A 27,130-nucleotide genomic window follows, 5' to 3' on the forward strand; every position below is an offset into this window, starting at 1 on the left:
TTTTAAATGTTTTTTCTCTGATTATCATTTAATCCTCACTCTTCTTTTTCTCTCTCAGGATCCAGATGTGATCAACACGCCTCTACCTGTGGAATATGGCCCCAACACGGATGATGACGGAGGCACTGTAATCCGTCCTACTGACCCGACATCTACCTGCCTCACTCCACTTCTAGTCTCACACCCTCCCTCCCAGGATTGTCCCTCCCAGCTGGGTTTCTCAGCCATGGGCCTGGGTCCCACCCCTCTTCCCTTGCAGCCTACAAAGCCCCGTCTGCTCCTGCAGAGGACCCAACCTGTCCACCATGAAGTCACATCATGTCGCGAGGTTTTGGAGCCATGCTGGGCTGAGCCCGTTCCTGCCCCTGGTTTGTCAGCGGTCTCCAACTGGCTCCACCCTGAGCCTCCTCATCACCGACCCTACTCCAGAAACAGCTCTTCCTCAGAGAACCAGAGGCTGAAGAACAAGACTAAGAACCTCTGGAACCCCACATATGGATCCTGGGTCTTGGATAACTTAAGGGGGAAGAAGGCACTCACTCACACCCAGTCCATGCCACTCTCGAGCTCCACCTCCAAAACGCAGACCCACAGCCCAGCTTCAGAAAACCACGAGGCTGGCAGTGACGGCACCAGCAGCACCTACTTCAGCCCTAAAAGCCTCTGCACTTCCTCGACTTCATCTTCTTCTTGCCAGGCTCAGGCTGCCTCTAGCACGTCCTCCCATAAGACACCAGCAGGCGGTGGCACAAAATCTATGGACCTTGCTAAGCTCCAGAGTTTCCCATGTGGCAACGTCAACTATGCCTACGACGAGCAAAGCTATGAGGCAGAAAGCCTGCCGTTGGTTGTGCCCAAAGCCCCAGAAGATGTGAAAAACACCAGCTCTGCTACCAGTGTCTCATCAGGGAGTAGCCTGGGACTAGCATTAGGCCTCCATACCCCCTCATCCTGCATGCCCAAGCTGCTGCTGCTGAAGCGCCATGCCAGCTACGGGCATGAGGATGTGAGGAGACACACCAAAGCTGAGAAACCCACACGTGACAGAGACTCTGGCTTTTCTCTGTCTGAAGACCTCAGTGTTACTCCTATCTAAGAAAAGGATTCAAATGTCACCTGAATCCGTTTCTCAGAAACTGAGACTTTAGCTCTGGAATTTTTAGAATAAAAAGCATGACCATGAAGGCTCCTTCATTGTCAAGTGCCACAGTGTCTGATTTTTACAGCTCGTAGAATGCTGGAAAACACAACTGAACATTCCCGTCCACACAAACACTCTGTAATACAGAGAGCCAACACTGGAGCCCTGTCAAAGGCTTCTGATACCATAGTAGCTGAACACTGATGCTGAAACACTGGGAGACTGGCGGCCCTGCACTTCCTCAGTGTCCACACTGTGGGTGAGGGCTGCCAAAACGTACTGCTGTTGATGGACTCCTTTTATACCTGTTATTTTTTCTTTTTGCTGTATTTTATTCATGAAAGCTTTGCTGGCAGTATATGTGAATTTGTAGTATTTAGTGTATGACCATAAAAGACTAAAAGAATATTGAGTCATTGGGAGGAGAATCTCCAAGACGTTTTAATTTCATAGGTATAAATTTTTTGAAAAGTAATTCCACTCTTTTGATGCTGATGGGCAGAATTACAGCTCTATATACACTTTAGGACCTTATACTACTTGTTGGTACTCTAATATAATTGGTTTCATCCCATACAATGTGAAAACACTTCCTCTGGCAATAACGTGTATTTTCTGACTTGGTAGGTGAAGCACGAGCCTGTTTCCAGCCTTGTTCTCAGCTAACTGGATACTGGTCTATAAATTTAAAGTTTGGGGGGTTTAAACTCTTTTTGACTCTGGATCAGTGGTTCTCAAACTGGGGAGGGGCCCCACCCAGTGGAGCAAAGAGCCACTGCAGGAGTGGTGTTAGGAATCAGGGTACACTCAACAAAGCGTTGAGCTGCTTGCTATTGCAAACATCTCATCAGCCAATCAGGTGGCAGCAACTTGATTTAGGCATTTAGGCATGGTCAAGGCGACCCGCTGAAGCAAGCATCAGAATGGGGAAGGAAGGTGATTTATGACCACGCTGTACCCATCTTCTGATCCAATAGAGCAACTTTTGGGATGTGGTGGAAAAAGGGATTCACATCCTGGATGTTGGAACTTTGGGATGCAGTCATGACAGTATGGACCAAAATCTCTGAGGAATGTTTCCAGCACCTTGTTGAATCTATACTATGAAGAACTGAGGTAGTTCTGAGGGTACATGGGGTCTACCCCTGCATTAGTAAGGTGTATCTAAATCTAATGAGGTGTAAATATAACTTTATGTATGCTAATGCTTTCGTGTTGAATTGCATCTTTTTCACAGTGCGCTAAAAATTGTGGGATGGGGGTCGTGAGCTTGAGTGTACCAGAAACAGTCTGAGAACCACCGCTCCAGATTGAAATAATGGATGTTAGCTTCTGAAGAAGCCGGCCCACCAAATTAGACACATTTGCTTTCTTTGAGGGTTTTATTTTTGTGGATGAGGTCTCGTTCCCCTTGTCCCAATATTTACTTGGCTTTAGAGATGTTTGAAGAGTCCGAGTTTGATGACGACCTTGCAGCTAAGAAAACAGGAAAGCTATTTTTGTACTTGCTCCTACTTGCTTACACTGGACTAACATTACATTTGTAGCTGTTTGTTGTTGATGTTTTGTTTTTGCATTTGCATTCATTCATGTTAATGATGAATCTGTAATCGATCACTGCCATTCGATACGTACTGCTACACTGCCTCTATAGATGTAGTGCTGGTAGTACTTACGTTTACTCAACAGGGGGAGGTATTCAACTCTGAAATACCAAACAAGTTGCTGTATTTATGCTTTCAGGTTATTCTTATTTAATCAAGTTTATAGTTGTACTTGGTGTGTGACATTATTTTGAGCCTGAACATGGCAATATTATATTTTTTGATATGTTGTTACATTTATGTAAGAGTTCTGTAGGCTTACTGTGTGTTATAAGATAAGACCTGCTGATATTTGTGTCTTTATCTGCTGTTTATCTCTTTAAGAAAAAAAACGTTTGTGCCATATAGCAATACTGATTACTGTGGATTGTTTTTTTTCTCATTTTCTTAAAGAAGAAAAAAAAAAGACCCTCATCTTACTCATAGTTTATATTTCTTATGTCCCGGTAGATTTTATTTCACACTCATTTCAGTTTTTATTCCTGTATTTTTGTAGCTGAGGATGCCTCAAACAAAAGTGCAAAGACATTCTATGCAATATACCGTCTTTACTTTCATCTCACCTAACTGTGCCCCAAATAAATCAACATATATCAACCTCACTTGTGTGAGTATGATCAGTCACACACATTTATATCCCTGCAAAAGGCCGTCAACTCTGTCCAGACTAACACGCGTAACACATATAGTGTGAAATAGTGTTCCACCACTAAAGATAGAAGAAAAACGTTGTTCCCATTTTAATTTCATTTACATTTGATGACGTCCATCACCGGAAATAAAAACGATTACAAGTTTGATCACAGGAATGAACTTGATTAAAGAGAAATAATCTGCTATACAATGAAAGACAGTTCACCAGAGACTAACACACATAATACACTCCAGTCATTACGCAGTAGACTGTGCTATACTGGGAATGTGCTATATTTTGTAGTTATAACTGTGAGGTCTGTGAGCCAAACAGTTACATACTGAACATACGCCCCAACCTTTAATAATACACTGAAGGCTGATGGTTACAGTAAGTGGTGTAACGTGAGAATGAGTCTGTAACTTGTGCTCGTTCGCTCTCTTCTTGAGACAATGAACAGGCACATTTTCACTTGTAACATCCTGAAAGTGAAATGCACAATGCCTGCACTTCTACTTCTGTTCATCATGTAGGAGGCTGAATTAGTGTCGGTGCATTTTCTCAATCATTTTCTTTATAGTGACAAAACTTCCTGCTTCCCTCTGTTCAGCATCCGTCGCACAGCGTCGTTTTTTTTTGTCGGTGTCGATGCTAAATGTGGTCACATTACATTTAAAACGGTGAAAACCTGAGCCTCGGATCTACGTTTGATGCCCGTCATGTTCTTGTTTTCATTTTTAGTATTCTGTGCTTTAAAAAAAGTAACCCCGACCAATCAATCATATCTGAAACCATCCCGCAGTGTCCATCAATATAGTTGCTGTTCCTTAAACCCGTTGAATCAAAGGTCACTGGCTGTGTGTTTCTGTATTTTGGCTGTTTTCTTTGGTAACCGAGCTACCGGTTTCTGCGCCGGCGGCACTGCTCACAGACTCCAGTGTGTGGATGAGGTTTTCCAAACCCCACAGGTAACCATCCTCCCGGTTTCCCTCCTGCCAGGGAATGTCATGACTTAATGTCTGGCCCTCTGGTAATGCCGTGGTCTTGCCAAAGTCAATAATCCAGACTTGCGCGTTGCCCGTATGGTCATGGATAAAGAGGAGGGAGCTGCCAATGACCTGATAAAACAAAAAGCTGTTAGTATTAGCTTTTGATTCTTCATCTTCTGCTTTTAATAACCACTCTTGCATCAATACAGATGGGCGACATATTAAAAAAAACCCTGCAGCAGTACTTTTTCTTTTTAATCCAACACATCGTTAGCTGTTACATGACGTACAACTGGCCAGAAATAATGTGATAATTCAGCCACGGTTCAGTGTAAGCAGTACGGATACACGGCCGCGTATCTATGTAAGTGCCAGGTGCAAAAATATTATTTGGCTGCTTTGTTTGCTTCCCTTTAATTTGCCACACATCTTTACTGTACGCAGAGGAGCTCTCACCTCGTGTCGCTTGAAGAAATCTGATGTCTTCAGGGCTTGTTGGATCTCTGTCAGTTTGCTCAAATATGACTTCTGTGGTTGAAAAACAAAATTAAAATATTTCATATATTAGATAGCTGGTATTAGATAGCTGGAACACAACAGGATGTAGGCAGAGTGTATATTTGAGAACCTCCTCCCTAATAGAAAACTCAAACAGCATCACAGTGCGAATATTTGCTCTGTGGTTTACTCTCGTAGATCGCTTCGAGGCTGTTTTTGTTTGCCTTTAGAGCTTTTTTCAAATGTAAAGGCAGAGCCTACAAACAATTTCTATCTGTTCAAACACTGAACGCGGATGTGGGAGCCTATTCGGCTGCTGCATTCGTAGCTGATGAGCCGTTTCAGGTTAACGCCTGCACCGCTGCACTGTGTGTCTACTCCCGAGTCCTTACACGGATGAATAAAAATGTGCGTGAAGAGGATAACTGACTGCCACGTACCACGATGTTGACGTTTCCACCGACAAAGTCCTTGAAGACTTGGATGACATCCCGCTTCGATCTTGTTTTCTTGAAGTCAGTTCGACATGTGCCGTCACTTTTCTAAAGAAAAAAGAGAGAGAGCCAACCGTTCACACCTATGGGCAATTTAGATGCACCGAGTAGCCTAATCCCACTAACTGCATGTCTTTGGACGGGGAGAACATGCAAACTCCACACAGGAATGGTGGATTCGAACCCAAGACGTTCTTGCTGTGAGGCCACAATTCTAATCACAGTGTGGCACCATGCCTCACATGAACATTACACAATAAAATAAGTTCAATTCAAGATAATTATCTGGTGTGTCAGCTGGAATTTAAGGTTGTGTAGCACAGGAAGAGTAACTAGGAGGCCACATGACTCAGATGTTAAACTCAGATTTAAAACTGCAATTAATAAACAATTTTTGGCTGCAGACTCAATATATATGAAGCCACGCTATCATTCACTTTCACTTTCTTTCAGTCTCCATCAGCACCACTGCTAAGTGCCTAACTACATTCGGTGCCTATTGCTGTCTCTGTTTTGCTGTTGTTTGATGTTGCGTAGCTGCAGTAAGCTTATCAAAGATCTTTAACAAAAAGGGGATGCTTGGTGTAGCCAATAGTGACTGATCAGAGTAGTGAGAATGAAAAAAAGAGTAACATTGAAGGCAACTAAAAGAGCGACCTTGAATAAGCTAAAAAAGATCCAAAGAGCAGAGAAGTTCAGTCTGAGTTCATTGTCAGTGAGAAAGCCTTCATGTTACAGGCAGTTATTTCCCCAGTTGTTGTCCAAATACTGGTGTAAGGAAATTCAAATATTAAATATTATATGCTTTACCTTACAGTGCCTGATATGACTTATATACACATGGATTCTGATCCTTTGTGTAAGTTTATTTTTTCCTTCCTTTACACTAAAAATATCCCACATCATTCCTTTTACCTTGATTCCCTCTATCCTGAAGCCCAGGGTGTTAGTGGAGCTCATGGACTCCCTCCACTGCATGTAACGAGGCTTGGTTACCCCCCGCTGGGAATGCTCGTGAGGAGTTGGCCCCTCGCTGTCTACCTCCACCATTTTGTTATAGAGGTCTTCTCTCGGCTTGGGCCGTTCCCTCGCTCTCACAAGCTCCTCCTCCAGGTAGGTCCTTCAACAAGAATGGAGCAAAGGATTTTCAGGTGCTGAATTTAGGCTATTGGCATTTGAAGTGAGAAGTTTAAAGGCACAGAAATGTCAGTGGACTTTCAGGGTTTGTCTGGCTTTAATCACTTATCTTGAGTAATTAAGATGAAAGATAAGTAAGATTAGTCTACTCCTTTTTCATGCTCAACTTTACAGAGCAATTTTTCTTAAGTTGTGCTAAAAGCCAAAGAGATCTACACCCTTCTAGCAAATGTTAGAAGAGCTTATCAGTGCACAGAAGAGGGGGGGAAAGAAAACCTGCAACTCTAAAAGCCTTTATTTCTGTTTATGAACATTCCAGCAGCACACTCACAGTTGGCATAAAGTTATGTGCAAACAGATGCTAATTTCATTTTCAGTTTGCGAGCCACACTTCCTCTGTGCTGAAGAGGGAAGCTAAGAGGAGACTCCAGTGTGCAGCATTTAGCTGAGTGAAAGCGTGAGTGTGTGTTTGTGCAACTTAGCGGTTTTGCAACTGTGTGGTTGAGAGTGTTTTTGACAAAGGGGAGTCTCCAGGGACACCCTGAGTGTGTGAAACTCTGTGTATGCATACGAATAGTTTAGAAATAAAGACACGCAAACACCAAACAGGCAATGAAACGCTATGCTGGGTGTTTCTGTAAGTGTAGTGTGTGTAACTCTTCTGCGTGTGTGTTTTTGTGAGTCAGTGTCTCTAAGTCCGTGTGCGTATGTGCGTCTGCGTATTTTTTTTGCTGAACCGGAAACAAAACCCTCAGAGGGGTGAGTGTCAGTACCTGCATGCCTCTGCATGCACTAACATATGCATGTATACGCTCATGTGTGCATTCAAGCATATATGTATGCCATTGTGTGTTTGTATGCGCGTGTGCGTGCGCATGTGTGTGTTTGCCTATTTGTGCACATGATACACTGAGACACCCCACCCGCTGTGGCAGGAAGCCAAGCATATAGCCTGCAGTTAGAACAGGTGTTCCCTTGTAGAGCAAAACCACTTTAAGCTGTATGTACCATCACTCGCCTGCACTTTCCTATTAATTCATTAAAAAAAACACTAGCAACTAACAACTAGCCGAATAGTGTGGTAGTGATAATATATATATATATATATACATACATATATATACATATTACTGCAGTTACATGTATTACGTGAATGTATGGCTCTATTATCAAAAAATACATGTGCAGAAAAAATAAAAACAGTGCATAAAAATTAATTACATGTAAATAAGACAGTGAAGACATAACTTTCATACCTTACTCCCATTTTGCAGTCCATAACATTAGGAAGGTCAAAGTTTGCCAGTAAATCAGTCATATGAAGGAAAGACTCTCCGTCTTTTTCCACAACACCGTGGTATCCAGGCACAAACGGGAGCAATGCGTCATTCCTCAGCTTCTCGAAACACTGCATCTCGTTCTCTGAGAACTTTTTCAGAATGGTGCCCTCATCTGCTGCTTTGAAGTTGCCTGAGATTAGATGAAGACAGGAATGAACAACGGCCTGATTTTGCCAGTGTGAGGTAAATATACCTGCATGTGGAGACTTGGGAGATACTGGGAAATTAAAGTGTCCTTCAATGTAAATTCATTGTCTGTGACAAGTAGGTACTCTAATGTAATGTTACATTTTCTTTTAAATTAAATTAAATGACTCGTAACCAAGCAAAGACTTCTGTGGATGAAAAACAAGGATGTACCTAAAGTTGCTGCAGTTCTTTGATCGGTCACTTGAGGCAGGTTCCAAAAGAACCGCCCTCTGACCCTCATGTAACAAATACCAAATTCAGTCATGCTTAAAAATGGCTTTAGTCTTTCCCATTTCTTTGCCTCTTCTTGACAACAAAACAGGGCTGAAATTGTATTAAGACGCAATAAAAGCCTTGATATAGGCTATTTTAAACGAATAATAGGATAATAGCGGCTATCAGTCAAATATGCCATGCCACTAACTTTGATCCTTACTACACACAGACTGAAATCCTATAGAAAGTTCAGTGTGTGACATCTTTGAATGGCAGGTGGATTCTTTGACTAGGTTCAACTCCTTTCATCTACCTAATTTAGCCATAGAACTTTGTGCTTTGACTGTATTTGTTTTCTGGAGCACTTTAATACGATTATCTGACAAACAACATTAGGAATGGACTGTCCAAAATGTATATTTGTTGCATAACAATCTACTGTTTTAATAGTATGATAGTTACTTAGTACTAATTAGCAGGCATTGTGTCACCCACACAGTCGCAACGCAGCCTACCAGCCTCTTGTCTGAATATGTTCACATCAGGTTCCAAAAAAGCAACCTGAAGCTTCAGAAAGAGCTTTCAAAAACTAGTCCTAGCTACGTCCATCTTTTATATACAGTCTATAGCTGGGGTGCAATTGTAATGGATTTTTCTTGCCAAATTGTTTTTTAGTTACTGTCAGCTTTTACCAGGCGATGTTGGGAGAATTTGGTACTTTCATACAACAGCAGATTTTCAGGAAATGCTTTGGTTTAGTCGGGGGGCAGCACCTGGAGAGGATGAGTAGGCACCATAAGACATGACTCCCTTGCTACGTGTTCTTCTCTACTGGGCATCACAAACCTCTGTAATACAGAGGTGGCAGTTCAATGACTAATGTCTGGTCTGACATGATTAATGTATAGCAAAGTTCAGGGCAGCAATAAATATGGGGAAACAACTTCAGTATTTACTTCCACTAAACTGGTGGACAAATATTATGTAATTTGTCCGAGTCAAGTGTGGTTTATGTGAATAGATCACACCTTTATGCCCGGCTAACTGGACCCAGTTTATTCTTTTCCTCTGGGACACACTGAACGGCCAGTGGACGAACGTCTTTAGCTTCCACCACGGTGGTTTGCTCTGGTGAAGTCATGCAAGAGAACAAAGAGAAAGGAAATTAATTCATGTAGAGTTAAAAGAAATACAACATTTCAAAACCTGCTAAAGTTAAGAATTATTTTAAGCACTTGGGTCTAACTGTGGGCTCTTTATTGGTCTGATAGCAGGAAGGAGTGGCGTTAACGGGCCTTCGTCCACTCCACTTTGTTCACTGAGTAGTTATCTGATCACACGGAAACTCTGCCCAGTGAGGCTGATGCCAGGTTTTTGGTTTTCCTCTGCATGAAACCCCCTATCTAGGTCAGTTAAATGCCATTTCAGTGGAAACTCTTATCTCATTCAGCATCTCTATTCAGCATCTCCAACGCGGCGTGGTGATTTGCTGACAACTTTGATTCACAGTGAGAGAATCTAAGTCTCCAAAACCTCCTGCTGAAAAACCAGGAGCCTGTTTGCAGCTTAATTCATTTCCTGGTTGCAGTGGAAAAATCTGGAATGCACCTTTAAGTAGGATTTGTCATCTTAGCTAATAAAAATTTAGGAGATAAAAATAAAATGACATGACTCAGGAGTATTCCATGTTTTCTTGGTGAATCTGTTTTGTTTTTTATGGATTGCTTTTACCATCATCCCCAACTTCTTCTTCTTTCTCTTTCTCTGTCTCACACCACGCTCAGAACAAACACATTAACAGCTTGCATTTTTACAGAAACACAAAAATGCTTCACACTTACGTGGAACTGCCTGTTTATCTTTCCTCCAAGAAAACTTACCACATCTTAAATAAAACACTAAGATTTTTGTGCTTCTTCAGATCATCTCAAAACTAATTAGAAGTGCAACTAAAGCAAAATAAGTGCATTCCCACTTTTGGGATAGAAAGACCAGTGTATGTCCTTGGAGTTTAGGTTTTAGCCTTGGGAGGTCATTACATTCTGTGTGCTCTGATCGAAAGAGGAAACGAAACAGGGGCTCTTCTCTCAGTGAAACCCTCAGCTCATGCTTGAGTATCTCACAGTTTACCATCCTCGCTAATAGCAGAAGTCTTCAGGGGCCAGCCGGGGCTCTCTTAAATGTCAGGTGATATGCTTCACTTGATTTTACTCTTACTTGTTTGCTGATAAGACTGCACTGTGAAGACTTCCACAAGCAAGCAGATTTAATTTCAGATGCTTTTCTTGATTTATCAGTTAATGTGAGTACTTTAAGTGCACACATTTTCAGCACATTAGTGAGGAAAAAAACGCGAGAAAAGCTCGAGTGGCTACTGGCTGAAATTCAGTGGAATCTTAGTATTTAGGAATAATTTGCTGTCATCCACAAGCAAGAGGAACCAGAGGCTTAGATCTGAATTCTGCGCTTTATCGTAAACATAACGACCCTGCAGCTCTTAGGCCATTATTTAGATTTTAAACACAGTCTGACATTGAAACTTCACATCGTTCACCCTGCGCTGCACTGACCTTGATGACGGAAGAGTTTGGACTGATAACACTGGATATTATACTGGTTTCACTCGCATGTTGGAACCTGCTTACAGTGCGTTTTTGCTAGAGAAAGAATAGCAGCTCAAAACATGCCTCGGCAAAGGTGATGGAAAAAAGAAAAGCACTTAAGAGTTTTACTTAGGAAGAAAAAAGCACCAATGGCGCAACAGTGAAAAAATGCGTTTGCAAGTAAAGTGCCAGCATTCTGAGCTCTGCTTATCTAATATTAGCAAAGTCTAATGAAGAGTTATTCTGTGGTAAGCTGACATCTGTGACCTATACCTATTATTATGCATGACATTATGAGGTTGTTGGCAACGATGCATGTTTCCATGACTGATTATGTTACTCTGATTTTGTCTAAAGGAGATCAGCCTCCACAGACACAGAGACTCATGTTAAATTAGATGACTAACTCGGTTCAATACAGAGATATTCACAGGTCATAAAACCATATCAGAGCTTAAAAGAACATATGTTCAATTTTAAAAAGCATGGAATTTTTTTTTAATGATAAAAAGTATAGTTTAGATCTTAAAACAAAAATGCAACCCAAAAGTGAAGATGAGAAAAACTTGAAAAACTGTGCAGAAGAAAGCTTTTCTCTTTCTCCATCATCTGAGTAATTGCATAGAGATCTAATAAGAGCAGGATACCAAAAAGATTTTTTTTTAAACAGTGGCTGAATCCTTAACAGTGTCTTGCATTTTAGTTGCTTTTTGCAGCAAAGTGCTTTAAAGTTAGGTAGTTATCAAATAATGTCTCATAATTATTCACCAGCTGTGGAATAATGCGTGTTTGCTCTTTCAAATTAAAAGGAATCCAGCTCCAGGACTAGTGTAATGTTTGCTTAAAGGTCACCCTTCAACAATGTTTTTCTGCTCCGTCAGGCGCACCTTTCTTTGTAACACCGTACTGTGTGAGTGAGACACTGACTCAACAGGCTGATCTGAACAAAGGAGTCAAAAACAACACTCCAAAAAGAAAAGCTCTTACTCACACACACACATAGCTGAAATCAGACTTCATGTGACTCAGTCAGGTTCTGCTAAACCAGCCACGATAACTCATGCCTTCCACGTGAAGCCACCTTGACGTGGTAATTGAATGCAAAGCACTGCGAGATTGGCAAATGAACGCGTCCACCTGCTGTTTAGTCGACTAAAAACATCTCGTCTGCCCTGAAATGTAAACAAGTAAAAGCTACTGATACGTGAGTGTATTTGACTTCCTGAGGCGCTTCTTTGTTAAATGTCAAAGGCCAAATCTAAAATTGGGTACTGACCACAAAAACTTTATTACACAATGACAAGTTAGCCTATGCTACTCTGTGTGTGGGCGTCCTTGTGTGGGCTGGAGTGTGGGTTGATGGGAGAGGAGCATAACAGTAGCTTTTATCAGCGTTGACACAAGTGACATTTTCTTTCCATTTTAAGTTACGAAAACGACCTTTTATTTAGGAAGGAATCTAACAGACTGGACACCGTGACGTTCAGCGAGATCGTCCTCTGGGTCACACGGGCCATGTGTGTTCAGTCTGTTTAAAAGAAAGTGACAGATCCGGACCTTGTATGGAAAAGCAAAGAGAAACGGTCAGCTTTTCAGGCGCACGCTAGCCAAGAGAAAGTCTGAATCTAAGAGTGGTGACAATGAAGACAAAAAGCAGATTATGCTTTCAGAGTGAAGAAACACAGATGTGACTCACTGTGATCGCACTCAACTTCCCAGCAGCTCATGTGAAGCGACAGCTATCGAGCTCCAGAACTGCAAAAACATTCTGTTCGGATGTAATTGTACAATAATCAGAGAGATCATGTGATTTGATAGACAGCTCAGTTTTAATGCCCACGCAAGCATGTCCCCTGACACTTGCCAGCCACAAGAATGTGAAATACAAACAAATTTCCACCCACAGTGAGGGTGAAAGGCCAGTCCTTCAACACAAGCCTGTGTGCTTAAGGAGGGAAAAGGCCGAGACTTAAAGTATCAAAATATATCAAGCTTGACGTTCAACAGGTCCGTTTTTGACATTAATAATTTGCATTACTTGAGCTGTGCACAATCTTTTGTGCAAAACATCCCATTGAAAAAAAGGTTGTATTTTTCTCTCAAGGAGTTTCATGTGGCCTTGAAGATAAAAACCAGTAAATAAGATGATACATAACTCTGACATCAGTCATCCAACACATTCCATGCAACAAAGGCTAACCAGCTTTTAGCAGCATTTTCATGTCAGTTTCTTTACTTACAGCCTGGTCATTAATAGAATGGGAAAGGCTCTAATGACCAATTAAAAATAAGGAGTGATAACATCACTTAAATGGGTGAGAGTCACCCAGAGTTTCACAATGCTCCTGTGCTTTCTGCCAATGCTATTGAAAGACCTCAAAGCATCTTCATACATATGTATTTGTATAGAGAGCAAGAGACACCTGTCAGACCAGTATAACTCATAACTGAAATTTCCCAGAACACACTTCCATGACCAAAACAAGAGATGCAAGATAGCTTGAAATGTAGACGTGACTGGTTTCCCAGGGGGATGTGTTTCTGGAGAAATCAGACTGTGTGTTTATGTCGTTTGAAAACTAAACTAAACAATATAAAATGAAAGGATGCTGTTATCACTCTGTAATTGCCTGTTCTCTGCAGTAAAACAGTCCCCGTGGGTCTTTCGTTAGGAAGTAGCTTGCTGTTTAAGTGCTGTTTATTTTATTGCTTTGCCCTCTTCTTCTTCTTTTTTAACCCTCAGCTCTTCACGGTGTAATAGCACATTTGCAAAGGCAAAAAGATTGGAGTCAGGATTGCAGTTTGAAAAGAAATAAATAAAAAAAACCCAGAGTGGTATTTCTCCACCTTTACTGTTGTTAGCTGTGCATTCGGTTATTTTTCACTGTTTAAGAGAAAATGAACCGTCGTGGCGACCTTGCACCGACCATTAGATCGCTATCTCTTTGCAGTTTACTCACTTCTCCGGGCTCCACCAGATGCTCTAAAGTGACGATGCCTTTGCTTTTGCTCTCGTTGTCACTCAGTAGATCATCCTCGGACTCCACGGCGGAGGATCCCGTGGAGGAGATCGAGGAGTTGGACAGTTTCCTGCGCAGCGTACCGTCCACCGCCCGATCCCAGTCCTCCTGCTGCATCTCCCGGGAGCAGCCGCCCCCCTCCGGGGTGATGGTGACCTGCGGTACCCGGGGCGCATCCATCACAATCGGCGGTCCGGACGACGGAGCGATCTGAGCGGCTGTCTCAATGAGCTCATCGCAAATCTGCGAAGACTTGGCAGCCACTCTTCGCTCTAAACGAGACGCCTCATTTATTCCACTCACCGAGAACCCGAAGTCCTTGGAGCTCTTTCTCCTGCACTCCTTGGGCATTGGCGAGCTGAATTCGTCGTGAGAGCGCACGACTACAGGCGCAAAGACGCGTCACTCTAACCTTCAAATCTGGTCATTTCACTTTGAGAAAAGTTCAAACGCGACGGAGACCAAAAGGAGCGCGTATCCACTCGGTGCTCTGCAGCTCTCCGTCGCTGCTGTCCAAGCGTAAACGCATTTAAAAAGAAGAAAAAGAAGCCCGAGCCAGGCTCGCTGCTCTGCACCCTTCGCCGACTGTAAGGTAAAGGGAACCCCTCTTTGGTGGCTCGCGCTTCTACGCGGTTTACTCACGCGCGCGCGCCACTGTGCGCGCACCCACACACAACTGCACGGCGTTTATTATCTTCCGCATTGTCTTTCTTGCTTCCTGACTGAAACGTTAAACCAGCTGACACGTTAAGTTTTTTTTAAGGTTTGCAGACTTCCTTCTGACTTGCTTCTCTAGACAAACCTGAGCCGAAACATCAGCGGACACCTTCAAATCGATCTTTATCAATCGGACACATTGAGCGGAAAAAATGCTAAATCTAAAGAAACAGAAACGCACGCGCTCACATCCACAGAAGGGGGCATCTGTCATAACTGCGTGAAAACTTCGAAATATTTTTTTTCTAAGTTTTCTTATCAAAGGATGTACACGCGCGCGCGCGCACGGACACACACACACACACACACAAAGTAGTAGAATGCATAAGATGTTGATTCGTGACTATTTCTAGCTCAGTAATCAAATGTAAGCAAATATATAATGTGTTAACTCCTTCGCTCAAGCAGCGCGGAGATGATACTCGTGTAAGCGAGTCTGCTTGCAGCTCCAGTTCATCTATTATAAATATGAACTCCAGCATTGTTCACAAGTCACACTGCGATGAGAGGAAACCCTGTATCAGCACTGGTTCAAAGAGGGGCTTTCTCACTATCATCTCATAATCACGATGACAGAAGGACTGCATGGGGCAGTGCATGGGCTTCTAGAAGAGCAGCAAGCTTTCTTCACCAGAGTAAAGCACCTTCATCGCAGATGCAGCATTTGCAATAAAAAGAAATGAAAACTTCAAATGAGACTAAAGCGAAAAATCAAAATGAGGTGATAAGATTTCTAAAAGGAGAAAAGGAAAGGAATCGCTCATGATTATTTGTCAAACACAGCGCAGGGAATGTTATGGCATGGAAGACGTAGCCAGTGTGGAGTGTACAGGGCTGTACTTTCTGCTAAGATTCAGACAAATGCTCTAAAATTGACTGGACGCAACTCCACAGTATTCTGAAAAAGCAATCCAAGTGTTTCTCAAGGCAAAGAAATGTTCTTAGTGGCCATGTTAGTCACCTGATTTAAAGAGCATGCTTTTCAGTTACTGAAGACAAAACTGAGGGTAGAGACCCACAAACAAGCAGGATCTGAAGGCGACTGCAATAAAGGCTGAGTATTAAAAACTGTTTTATGTTTCAAATTCTGTGAGTTCATCCAGTTACTCTGGAAATGTGTCAGTGTGCATGCAATTCCTAAATAGTTATTTTAGTACTTTTATAAAATGACTTAAGTTTTAAGGATTAAGGCTGACCTGCACTTCAGTCACTCCTACTGTGCTGGTGTACAAAGGCACAACTATAACACAAATAGTGTCATTAAAACTTATGGATGCAAGTGTGAGAATGTTTGTCTATTGGTTTGATTGGTTGGTTGTTTGATTTTGGTAGCTCTGTAGTTTAGTGGTATACACACATGCCTGATGTGCAAAAGCTCCCTAGTTCAATGCTGGATACAACAGTCCTTTTGGGCTTGTTTCAGGAAGGACATCTGGAGTAAAACTCAAACATGTGGGGTTGTGGTGTCCCCCTGTGAGTAAGGGTTGCTGTTTTTGTTTTATTGAGTATTACTGTCTGACTACATTTGGTTTTATTTGAAAAGGAAAGAAAAACAACTCAAATGATACTGTATTTTATAAATAATGAGCATGTTGGGGTTATTTTAAAATGAGACACAAATTATACTTGTGAGGAGGCCTTCCTTTCATTTCCACTTTTTTCATTTTCCAAAGCCATCCATTGGTCAGGATTTGACCACTTGGCGGCTCAACTCTGGCCACCTTTAATAATCCTACATACCGAAATGTTGCTGTAAGAAATTCTGAATTATGTTAGCGAAAACTGTACTGTGCATTTTGTCTGCACTGCCTTCTGCTGTTGTGCAACATCTTCAGCCTCTGGGCCTTGGTGGTTCTGCTTCAGTCGATTTACAAGCAGCCCTGATGTGGACCTCTTTACCACACCCCTATGCCACATCGGAGGCCACCTCCACTTTACTGTAGCCCTAGAAATAATTAATACTTTGATGGTCTCTGGGCATGGCTCTATGATCTTGTTGGATGAACCACACCTGTGTGCTAGTCTGAAGGAGAAAGTCTTTGCTCATCATCACATTGGAAGTTGATACATACCTCAGGACATGAGGTTAGGGGTTAAATTAGTGTTTTTTCTAAAGTTAAGGGGGGATTAAAGATACAGTTTGGAAAATCAGCTCATTCATGCACACGAAAAAATCTTCATCACAAAAAACCTGCATGTGCTTAGTAATAAAATCTCAGTGTTTTACTCTCATAAACAGTGATTACAGTAGTTTACTTGCACTCATTGTCAAGGTGGTGTTGAGCTGATGTTGGTGTGCATTGTTAATGCTTTCTCTGCAGAAGGCATGGGTTAACAGATGGAAGCATAAGCAGACTACTGAGCAGAGAAAGTTTATGCTCATTTAGAGCTATTTTCAGCTGCTCCCTTCACCAGATGTCACCACAGCAGGTAGTTCCACATGTTTGATTTGGCAGATTTTCTTGCCAGATGCCCTTCCTGACACAGCCCCCAAGGAATTTGTGTCTCGGAGTTCTCTTACTTATGGAGGCTATGCTAATACTGAATAAAATAGATAAATGAATATAAGTCCTTAATCAGTGTAGTTTGTTTGCTTGTTTGTTTTAAATTCTGTCAACGTAATTCTGGAAAAGTATGGCAAAACAGGCTGAATGGAACATTTGGGGACCCCAAGCAGATTAACCCAGAAATCTTTTATTTTTATATTAAATTATTTTATTATAAATTATTATTTCCTATCTTATTCATAGCCTTTTCCTTTTTTGTTTTCTTTAGGTCACGAGCAGTTGTCCAAGCATTTCACTACATATCGTACTGTGTATGACTGTGTACGTGACAAATAAAATTTGAATTTGGATAAAATTTGAATTTAAATTCTATCCAGCAGGCGGCGCTAATGCACCAATAAGTCGGTTGGTAAAGCAAGAACAAAGAAGAAGAAAAAACAAGAAAGAATTCCAGTTATGTAAAGAAGAATTATTTTAATCATGTCGGTATTTACTGATGGATCTAAAAATGGAGGGAGTAGTCATGAGGGAGTGTGTGTATATACTAGTTAATCTGCTGTTCTGTGGGATTCCTTGCCGATGATGGTGTGGAAGGCAGCCTTAAGCTAAAGTTTATAAAGGTAATGAGGAAACTGTTGAAAAGTTTATGGTAAGTTGTTGGTAAGAAAGACAGCGAAGGATTTGTGGCAAAAGATATGGACACTTGAATCAAGAGGCGATACTGCTACAGCACACAGAAATCGACCAGAGTCATGACTTCAAATGGAAAATACAGAAAGGAAAAGGAAGACCTGAGAACACTGCATTAAATCAAGCCTTTATTTAACTGCTAAATATAAATAACAGAGGATCTTCGTTCCTGACACAAGAGGAGGATGGACATTGCAATGGATTTTGGGAATGCTGCAAGGACGTCTTCATAAAGACAAAGGAGTGGAAGCTTAATTCAAGAGTGAAAGGGACACTCTTGAATTAAGTGACACCTGTGGTAGTGACACCTGCTCTGATATGTAGTTTGGATACAGTGGCACCGACAAAAAGACAGGCAGCTGAGATGTCAATGTTGTCACTGGAAGCAGTGGCAGTCCTAGCCTATTTGGCGCCCTGGGCGAACACTCCCTCTGCCTCCCCCCCCCCCCCCCCCCCCCCCCACACACACACACACACAGATAAAACATATTAAGGATTGTACATTAACATAAAGCTGTTGTACACACACACACACATATATATGAAGTGAGAGAGAGAGTATGCATGGTACGCAAACGGCTACCAAACAGCCATCATAATTCGTCATACAATGAGAACAGGACAAATCAACAATTGACACTGACTAATTAATATTAAAATCTGTAACATAATGTATTGTTTGGAGTTTAGTCCGTTACTGTTACTATTTTTACCATTTCTTCTTGGAGCAACTGTAATGCACATAATTTCCTTAGGGATTAATAAAGTATTCTGATTCTGATTGTTTCAGGATGTCCTGCCATTATCCAATCACACATCTGCTTACCTGTATCTTTTGCTCGTTTCTCCTCCTCTTCTTTTCTCTTTTTTCTAAACTGAGGACCTGATGGCTTTGAACTTTTCTTGTCCATCTTCCATTGGTTTTAATTTTGCACTGCAGTATGAACACCCATCCCTCAACCCAAGGATCACCACAACATGATCTAACACACCGACACCTTAGTTCACAGATTCACTTTGTCTAAGGTGTATTTCTGGGATTTCACACAACCCAGGATTCAAATCATGACTACATAACGGGCTTGGATTTACATCATTATGAATGAAATGCGCTCTATTTGGAAGCAGCCGGCCCCCCTCCCCTTTCGACGGGGTGAGACTTTAAATCATCAAACTGTAAATTTTAAATTGTTATTGATCCCTTTATCCCGAGTCCTAAAGTGTACATTTATTTTCTTACTCTTCTTATATATGTTGTTTGTTTACTTGCACTGCTGTAACTGGAGCTTCGTCGTCTCGTCTCTATATACTGGACTGTAGCGGAGATGACAATAAAGTTTACTTTGACTTCAGCAGCAAGCAGGCGCACCGAGGGCTCTCGCGCTCACTTTTCGTGTATAGAATTTCGAAAAAACATTGGTGCAAATTATAAGCCTGTATTATAATGTCTGGTGTTTTCGTGTTTGTTGGTTTGTGTTTATTTTGTTTTATTTTGCGAGTTGGTTATTAGATGCTGCTCCAGCCGGTCAGAGAATCCCCCGCCGCCCCGCCCTCTTCTCTCTGCGCCGCAAGCAGCAGGTGCACCTCACAAACGAAGGGCGCCCTTACTCCCAGCAAATGGGCGATAGAAAACCGATCGGTGCCTATGCCATTCCCAATATGCGCTGGCTGACGTCGGGGCAGCATGAGTACGAGCAATTTTTTTTTTTTAACCGATGCCCGTGATGCCGTCCCGGGCAACCGCCCGTATCTAAAACCGCTACTAAACGTAGCTATCGAACTGTGCTAGCATTTTGTGCGGCTAGCTAGCTTGCCTACTTGCTAGCTAGCACGCTGGCTGACACGGCGCAGAGAAGCGTAGTTACGGACCAGCAAGCTGACGGGTAGTTTCCTGGCTGTGCGGTGACATTTATTTTATTTAGACGACGGGAACGATCTGACGCACACCTTCTTCAACCCCGACAGGGAAGGCTGGCTCTTAAAGCTCGGTATGTATGGGGCGCCTCAGAGGTGTAAAATTAACCTTCACCATGGTGGTTCATGTTAGTTGCAAACGTGTGCTGTATTTTTGTTAATAGATTAACATAAATTTGTGATAGACATCACATAGTGAGGTGCCACAAAAAACTACAAAAATGGTGCCTATGACCAACGAATGACGTTTGCCTGTTACCGCTGTCGCATGCGAGCATGCAAGAATAAATGTTAAGCACCTAGGGTAGACTGACTCGATTAAATATTTCACCAGATTCACTCCAGAATAATTAAAACCTTGGAGAAGCAAAATAATAGCAAATGTAGAGGGCTGGGGTTGATCGTGCTGAAGGTGGAAGCATGATGGTGCGAGACAGATTTGCGGGCAGCATGAGCTTCAAACACAGGGGAGACTTGGTTGTCAGGCAAGTGAGATCACAAGGAAACAAAGAGCTAGGCAAAACTAAGTTGGCCTTGGCAAAAGGTTTCAAAGGAAATTTGTGGTGCACCTGCAGCATGTCTGTTTTTGTCTTTATCCATCAGCTTGTGACCTCTCCTCTTTGTTTTGTCTACTATTCTCTTCTCATTTTATAGTAATCTCTGCATTTTCTCTCTTCATCTTCCTGCCATGGTGTTTTTTATCTCTCTTTTTTTTCCTCCCATGTTTTGGTTCCTCCCTCCCTCTCTCTGACCTCTGTTTCACTCTTCGTTCTGCTATTCCATTTTGCTCTGTGATGGCTGCGCCCTCTTTAAATCTCTGTATTAGGAGGAAGGTAACACTTTGTCTTCATTCCTCCGCTCAATTCATCACCGAGCGCCCTCGTTCTGACACTGGCTGCCATTATCTCCTTAGCACAACAGGCCCTTGAACATGCTGACCTGCTCATATAATTGTGTTGTTGTATCATAGCTGTAAATGGGAAAATAAGTGTATAAGCAATGTGATGTGATGGATTATCTTATTCGAAGTTAAGTCAGAGGTCAATGATCTGGCTCATTCTGCATGGGGATTGGCTGTATTATTCCTCTTGTGGCTACTGAGAAGGCACAAAGGACACAGCTAAGCTCGTTCTTACGAGAGCCCTTTTCCATACCAAAAAAAGCTGTATAAGCTGGCCCAATATCAGCTGTAGCATTAGCTTCAAAACCTGCACACAACCATTGGAATCCTTTCTGCAACTTCACTGAAAGGAAGCATAAAATTATATAACAGCCATGAAAATATCAGCAAGTCACCCAAAAGGTTAGGCCAAATTACTCGTCAATAGAACGTCAATTGTTTGTAGATGCCAGGAATCATCGTGATTCATACCGATTAGCTGAACGGGTCATCTCATGCTCTCTACCTCTTCCCTGCACGGGAAGGACAATTTGTGGACTGATGACAGCTGTCTGCTGCTTTCAGAGGAAACTTGAAGTGTTCAAAGAAGACCTGCAAGGAGACTATGCACACTTCCCAACAGTGAAGGAACAGGTTCAGGGACAGAGAGATGTGTCCTCTTTTGTTGACTTTGTTGATAAGCTGATTGAAAACTTCAGCAAACGTTTTGATAGCTTCAGCTTTGGACAGCAGCTCACAATGTTCATAAAGAACCCATTTGCCATCACTGATGTCAGAGGGTTCTCAAAGGAAGTCACACAGCACTTCAAGTGGGCAAATGCTGGGCCTCTTCAAATGCAACTGATTGATCTCCAAGCAGATGTGGCCCTGAAAGAGCAGGGGATTGAGGGATAAGGGTCTGATTCGGTCTTATAATGCTGGGAAATGTTGATTAGAACCAGATGTGGAATGTGGAACAAAGCAGGTTAGCTTCCACATACACGAACAGATTCACCTTTTCAGTTTACCGTCATACGCTGTTTGTTTCTCCCTCGCAGGTGGCCGAGTGAAGACGTGGAAGAGGAGGTGGTTTATTCTGACTGACAACTGCCTCTATTACTTTGAATACACAACAGTAAGTAGGCAATTTGGTGTGTGCACGTGTGTGTGTGTCAGGACAGAATTTGACCATTTCATGGTGCACAATGGTGAAGGTGTGCTTTTCTTCTATTTGATCTCAAAAAGCTCCTAAAACAGTCAGTGATCACTGTTGACCTCCCTCGGCTTTTATTACTGCTAATCATTTATTTAAGCTCAGTTTTTAAAACCTTAGGATGTAACTACAGCCCACACATATTTTTGAGGTCTTGTTATTTGAAACTGTAAAACTCCACGCTAGAAAACAAAAAATACTAAATGTCTTCAATATTACCAGTGATGATAAAAGTGTGAAGGTTGTTTGCAATTACGTTTTTTACAAATTCTTGTTTTTTTGTTTTTTTTTTAATGAATCATATTCTGTCCCACCAACAAACAAGACAGCCAGCATAGCCTGTATATGAAAGATGGATAATTAAAAAAAAATAAAAATCACATTTTGGTTTTTGTCATTTTTGGGAGGATCTGGCTCAGAAACACTCGTCCAGAAGCATCTTGTCAATCACATCTCATCATGCCCTGCTTTATCATCTATTTTACCATGATGGTTCCATAATTTATAGAATAACATCATATTATATCAATCATACCTGAAACATGCAACTGAGACCATAAACTCACCGGAACGGTGTTTATTGAATTCATAAATCAGGTTAGCAAATAGTTAGTTTCTGTCCAGACTACTTTTTAAAAATTGGAGGCTACATCCATCTTTTATATACAGTCTGTGACTGGGTCATGGCAGCCATGCTAGCTGCTACAGCATAAGGCTAAAGGTGTCACAGGTGATGTGACAATGATCCAGGCGGATCTTTTGTCACTGTGACTTCATTTGCACATAGATATGATTATTGTCTTCATTTTATGTGGTGGTAAAATGATGTGCATGCAAATGAATAAGTGATACTGAGGACTGTTTTTCTGTCTCTTCAGGATAAAGAGCCTCGTGGATGAGCCGAGAAAACCTGTAAGAAACACCACCTGTCCCTGCGAATAAATCCTCCTCTCATTTAAATTTAAATACCTTTGCACTGCCAAAAAAATCCAAAACACACAAACAATGTGTTCTCGGATTCTTTCATCATGTAAATCAACAGTTTCATGATTTTTCTTTAGAACTGCTTTGAGCTCTACAACCCCAACCATAAAGGTCAGGTAATCAAGGCCTGCAAAACGGAGGCGGATGGACGCGTCGTCGAGGGAAACCACGTAGTGTACAGGATATCTGCCCCCACCCCGGAGGAGAAAGAAGAGTGGATCAAATCCATCAAGTAAGAGACGCTGCGTTAGTGTGGATCCATTTACACTGAGAGGGCACTTAGCCAACGCCTGCCTGCTCCCATGTGGGACTTTCTCATGTCTGACCTTGACTGTGAGAAGCTCAAACGCGCACACACATACACGGAGCTGCGAGCTTAATCATAACTATGCTTGAGGCTTGAGTACACACACACACGCAGGCTGGTGACTAACTGACTCATTTTCTCACACTTCCATGCAGATAACACTCGGAGGTGATGTCTGCTCTGCTGGATAAGCACACTTGCCTTTGATTAGCGCGCAACAAGAAAGGGGGGGGGGAACACACACACACCTGCTCAGACTCGGCGCACTGCTGTACACTTAAAAACATAATGACAGTTTTAATGCATTCCCATCCAAACACTTGTTAAACACAGAGAGGAGTGGAGGTGCTGCTGCAAATTGGACCCACTGGGTAACTTTCGAGCATGTTGGTTATGATCGGCTCTGTTTCAGTGCGATCAATATCAGGCGAAAAATTGTACTGCTGAATCTTCCCCGTGCCCTGATGAGATTTAAAAGCCCTTGGTGTGGAGAGATGTTTGATGAAAGTGGGGAAGGTTTAAGGGTGAGTTACTGGAATCTTATTTTGGTGAGCATGGCCTGGGGTATGGTTAAATAGACTGAAAACTGCTAATTTTCTTGGTTTAGAAAATTTCACATGGGGGGGGGACTGCTGGCTTGTCGTGGCTGCACATCATGAAGTCTCCTCCTGTCACTTTGGCAGTGGAATGATTACACATTAGACTCAGCGGGGCAGAGCTGTGCTGCCGCAACCACACTCCGGGGTGGCAGACTGTCCTGTGGTCAGCAGATTTCACACAAGCACGCGACTATACACAGACACACACACACACACTGTCCGGCCCTGATTCAACCTGCAAGGCTGGAAACTGCTGTTGTAGAAACTGTTCTGCACTTGCACACGTCAGCCGTCATGGTGGTGGGAAAGCGGCTAATTACTCAGCGTTATTCCCATCAGCGATCTGTGACTCCGCTATAGAAGTCCAAGTTAAATACGCCGTGGTTGACGAGCAGCTGCGTTAATGGAAAAACTTGAAGTTGTAATTTTTACAATTTTATGGCAGCTCCGTATCACATGTGCGAGGTGAAAGATGCTCATTGTGACAAACCCACATGATTCGCACTTTCACCCACAGTACCACTTTGCTTCGTGACGTGTTGGAGCTTTTTTTAGCTTGTGTTGACTTTACAGCCCGCAGCTCATTTTGGTTCAGTCTCTCACCTTCACAGCACAGCAGTGCTTAATGCACGCAAAGTTAGCAACTACCTCACTGAAATATTGGAGAAGAAAAAATGCACATCAACTTAAAAGCTCATGAGCTTGCAGCATGTCTGCTCCATCCTAAAATTCTGTTACTCAATATTTGACTTCCACTGAACTAAGATACACAATTATCAGTCGCACAGATTTCTAGCTCAGCGAGTGTGTGTGAAGAACAGCGTTCAGTGTAAGTGCCAGATTTTGGTGCTGATGAACTTGTAGATGGGTGATTTATTTCAACTATACAGACAAAACAGGATGGATAGGATAGAGATATCCAGTTCAAGGTGATGGGAGGGGGTGTAGCCTTCCCCAGCTGTCATGGGGTGAGAGGCAGGGTACATCCCGGAAAAACCATCAGCCTGTCGCAGGGCTGACACAGACAGACTAGATAGAAGCAGTTTTGCTGATATTAAAAATAGGTGTTGTCGTTGTTAAATCTGTTCCTTCCTGTCCTCCACAGAGCAAGCATCATCAGGGATCCTTTCTACGACATGCTGGCCACCAGGAAGAGGAGGATAGCCAACAAGAAATGATGATGACTCCCCCTCACTTACGTCAAGTGTCAGCAGCATTTCTGTCATCAGAGGAATCCTTGTGTGTATGTGTGTGTGTTTAAGAGTCTCAAAGGCGTCCGATTCATACGTTCTCCGTCAGCCCTGCGGGACATGCAGTAAAACATATGGGACTGACGTGGATCATCCCTACTTCTGCCTGAAGATTTGTCTGCACCTCAGTTCTTGGCTGTTGGGAATTAAAGATTCAAATTCAGTCTGCTACAGGCAAAAAATATAATTAAAAAAAGAAGGTAAATTCTCACCACACTAGACGACGATGGAGAACAGCATGAGGACTTCATGTAACTGGAGATGGCCAAAGCTGTAATCATTAGTCTTTTCGTCATGCCCTAATGTGAGACTACCCCCTGCTGGACACATAAGGTGCTGCAACACATTGGGAGGATTTGAAAGCTGAATGTTCAGCTCCCAGCCACTCAGACCAACTTGTCTGGTCTCAGCGTTTTATTACCTTCACCTCCTTCGACAACTGCCAACAATATTTTGTAGATAATTCGCAACTACAGAAAGCCTCAAGCTCATCAGTCAGCTGGTCTGATTAATGTAGCCTTTAAGTGACTGTACCTGTATATGCAAACATACTCAACATGGGCTCGTACACGTCCATTTACGATATTTCCTTTTTAAAGGCAAACCAAGTCGTGTGTAACAAAGCCTGCCAGCAGTAACGCATCATATTAACTCACATAGTGAAGATCCACCTCTGCGATCGTTTCTTTTGTATTTATTTTCTCATCTTTTCACAAAAAAGCAGCCCTCCCCCCCGACTCACATTATGCATGTATAGTATATAATTTACATACTGTTTTGTTTTTTCTGTATTGTGTTCACGTAGTGTGGAAATCATAATGGCTGTAGCCTTTACCTGTTCATTTTTTTTTCTTCTCATTTTTAGTTTGACAGCTAACAAGTTTACAATAGTGGAAGAGGGTCATTGTGCAGCTTCCCCTCACACTGTTATTACTGAGGTTTAGATAGTATATGTAATATGAAAGAGAATTAGGACAAACCCTTTCAAAGTAAGATACTGGAATTTGCTGGAATACGTGTGAATGCTCTAACTGGAATCTTGAGGACCGTTTTCCCCAGACAGATCAAACCGCCCCACAAAGCCAAAACTTTCCTCACGGGCGCAGCTTTCAGCTCTAAGCACGGTTTGGCGTTTGTGCAGGAAAATGGCTCTCGAATACTTTGAATAAAAAATACATGCTGATAAGAAAACAGCTTTTTGCGTGCATGTGAGTTCAGCGAGCAGTGCTCGACTCTCCAAACTTACCAGGTCTTTGGTTATTTCAAACATGGATACAGTGCTGTGAGAAAATTAGGAGTGAGCTGAGCCCAAACAGCTAGAAAAGTGTTTGTATGTAACAAAAACTCCATTAGTTTCACGGCTCCCAGTGGGATCAAAGAAAGAAATAAAGTAAAACATTGCAGCTGTGTAGATATGGTGACATCTTAAACTTCCGATGCCTTTCAGTCCTCTTGGGCATCACGTCATTCTGTCATGGTCCTGGGTCGAGCAACCCAGTGTTTGAGTTTTATGTATCTTTTGTATTCATTTGTGCCCTAGTTTAGCTCATCTAGTTTATTTTGAGATTGCTGTTTAGTCCTTTGTTCCTTAGTACAGGGGAAGATGACATAAACAACTAAGTCTCCCTGGTTCATGCGTCACGTCTGCGTGGTTATGTTTAGTTCATGTCATGTCTAATCTCCATGTTTCCTGTTTTACTTTGAAAGTCTGTATTCAATGTCAGGGTATTTAGTTTCACTTCTCCTGTCGTTAGGTTCATGTGTGTCAGCTGTGCTCCCATGTGTGGCCAGTTCCCCTGATCATCCCTCATGTGTATTTAGTCTCTGTGTTTCATACAGTCTGTGTCGCGTCGTCTGTGTTCCCACCCTCCATGTTTTCACAGCCAGTCTTTGTATTCATAGTTATGGTTTTCTGTGTCTTCATAGTTTATCATAGCATCAGTTTCCCAGTTTGGTTATAGTTTAGTTTTGTCTTGTCACTGCGCTTCTGCCTTGTTTGCACTCCGTATCATCAGCCACAATAAAGGCTCGCTTTTCGTTCGAACTGAGTTTTGTGTCCTCGCCTGTGTCTGCACCTGAGTCCTCCACACACTCTCCACACGGTCTGCCACAGCGGACCGTGACACATTCCCTTTGTTTCGTTCCTCTTCGAAGCAGGTGGATTTCTGTGATTGATGTTAACACATTTTTTTCCAAGTCCTGAG

At 42.3% G+C, this 27,130-nt stretch overlaps 2 protein-coding genes and 1 long non-coding RNA gene across 3 annotated transcripts in view; 2 read left to right on the forward strand and 1 right to left on the reverse strand.

The window, feature by feature from the left end:
• The window catches only part of ltk (leukocyte receptor tyrosine kinase), a 71,242-nt gene extending 67,757 nt beyond the window's left edge, over positions 1–3,485 (forward strand). The window contains exon 29 of the mRNA XM_086273970.1: positions 59–3,485. Coding sequence (XP_086130096.1) covers positions 59–1,096 — 1,038 coding nt within the window. The 3' untranslated portion in view covers positions 1,097–3,485. The remainder of the gene's footprint in view (positions 1–58) is intronic.
• Positions 2,760–14,596, reverse strand: itpka (inositol-trisphosphate 3-kinase A). The gene is made up of 7 exons (XM_086273971.1): positions 13,806–14,596; positions 9,271–9,370; positions 7,754–7,967; positions 6,276–6,480; positions 5,307–5,408; positions 4,825–4,896; positions 2,760–4,497 (listed from the first exon to the last, which is right to left on the reverse strand). The coding sequence occupies exons 1-7, from the start codon at positions 14,214–14,216 to the stop codon at positions 4,228–4,230; spliced, it is 1,374 nt and encodes a 457-aa protein (XP_086130097.1). The 5' UTR covers positions 14,217–14,596; the 3' UTR covers positions 2,760–4,227.
• A 4,755-nt stretch (positions 14,597–19,351) lies between these two features.
• Positions 19,352–27,128, forward strand: LOC147307265 (uncharacterized). The gene is made up of 5 exons (XR_015126332.1): positions 19,352–19,767; positions 21,632–21,708; positions 22,665–22,698; positions 22,848–23,002; positions 24,782–27,128. It is a non-coding gene; the product is annotated as an uncharacterized LOC147307265 (long non-coding RNA).
• Positions 27,129–27,130: the final 2 nt, after the last annotated feature.

This window comes from Aulonocara sp. 'chitande type north' Nkhata Bay, linkage group LG19 (assembly GCF_057382095.1).
Source record: "Aulonocara sp. 'chitande type north' Nkhata Bay isolate Kocher_YH1m ecotype deep benthic linkage group LG19, A_spYH_male_GT1.1, whole genome shotgun sequence".
In the NCBI taxonomy this organism is placed as follows: domain Eukaryota; kingdom Metazoa; phylum Chordata; class Actinopteri; order Cichliformes; family Cichlidae; genus Aulonocara; species Aulonocara sp. 'chitande type north' Nkhata Bay.

Coding starts and splice junctions, on each gene's coding strand:
- itpka (XM_086273971.1), bottom strand. CDS start 14,216: ATGCCCAAGGAGTGCAGGAGAAAGAGCTCCAAGGACTTCGGGTTCTCG. Junction 5,409..6,275: donor TCAGGATAGAGGGAATCAAG/GTAAAAGGAATG, acceptor TTTTTTCTTTAG/AAAAGTGACGGCACATGTCG. Junction 4,498..4,824: donor ATTTCTTCAAGCGACACGAG/GTGAGAGCTCCT, acceptor TTGTTTTATCAG/GTCATTGGCAGCTCCCTCCT.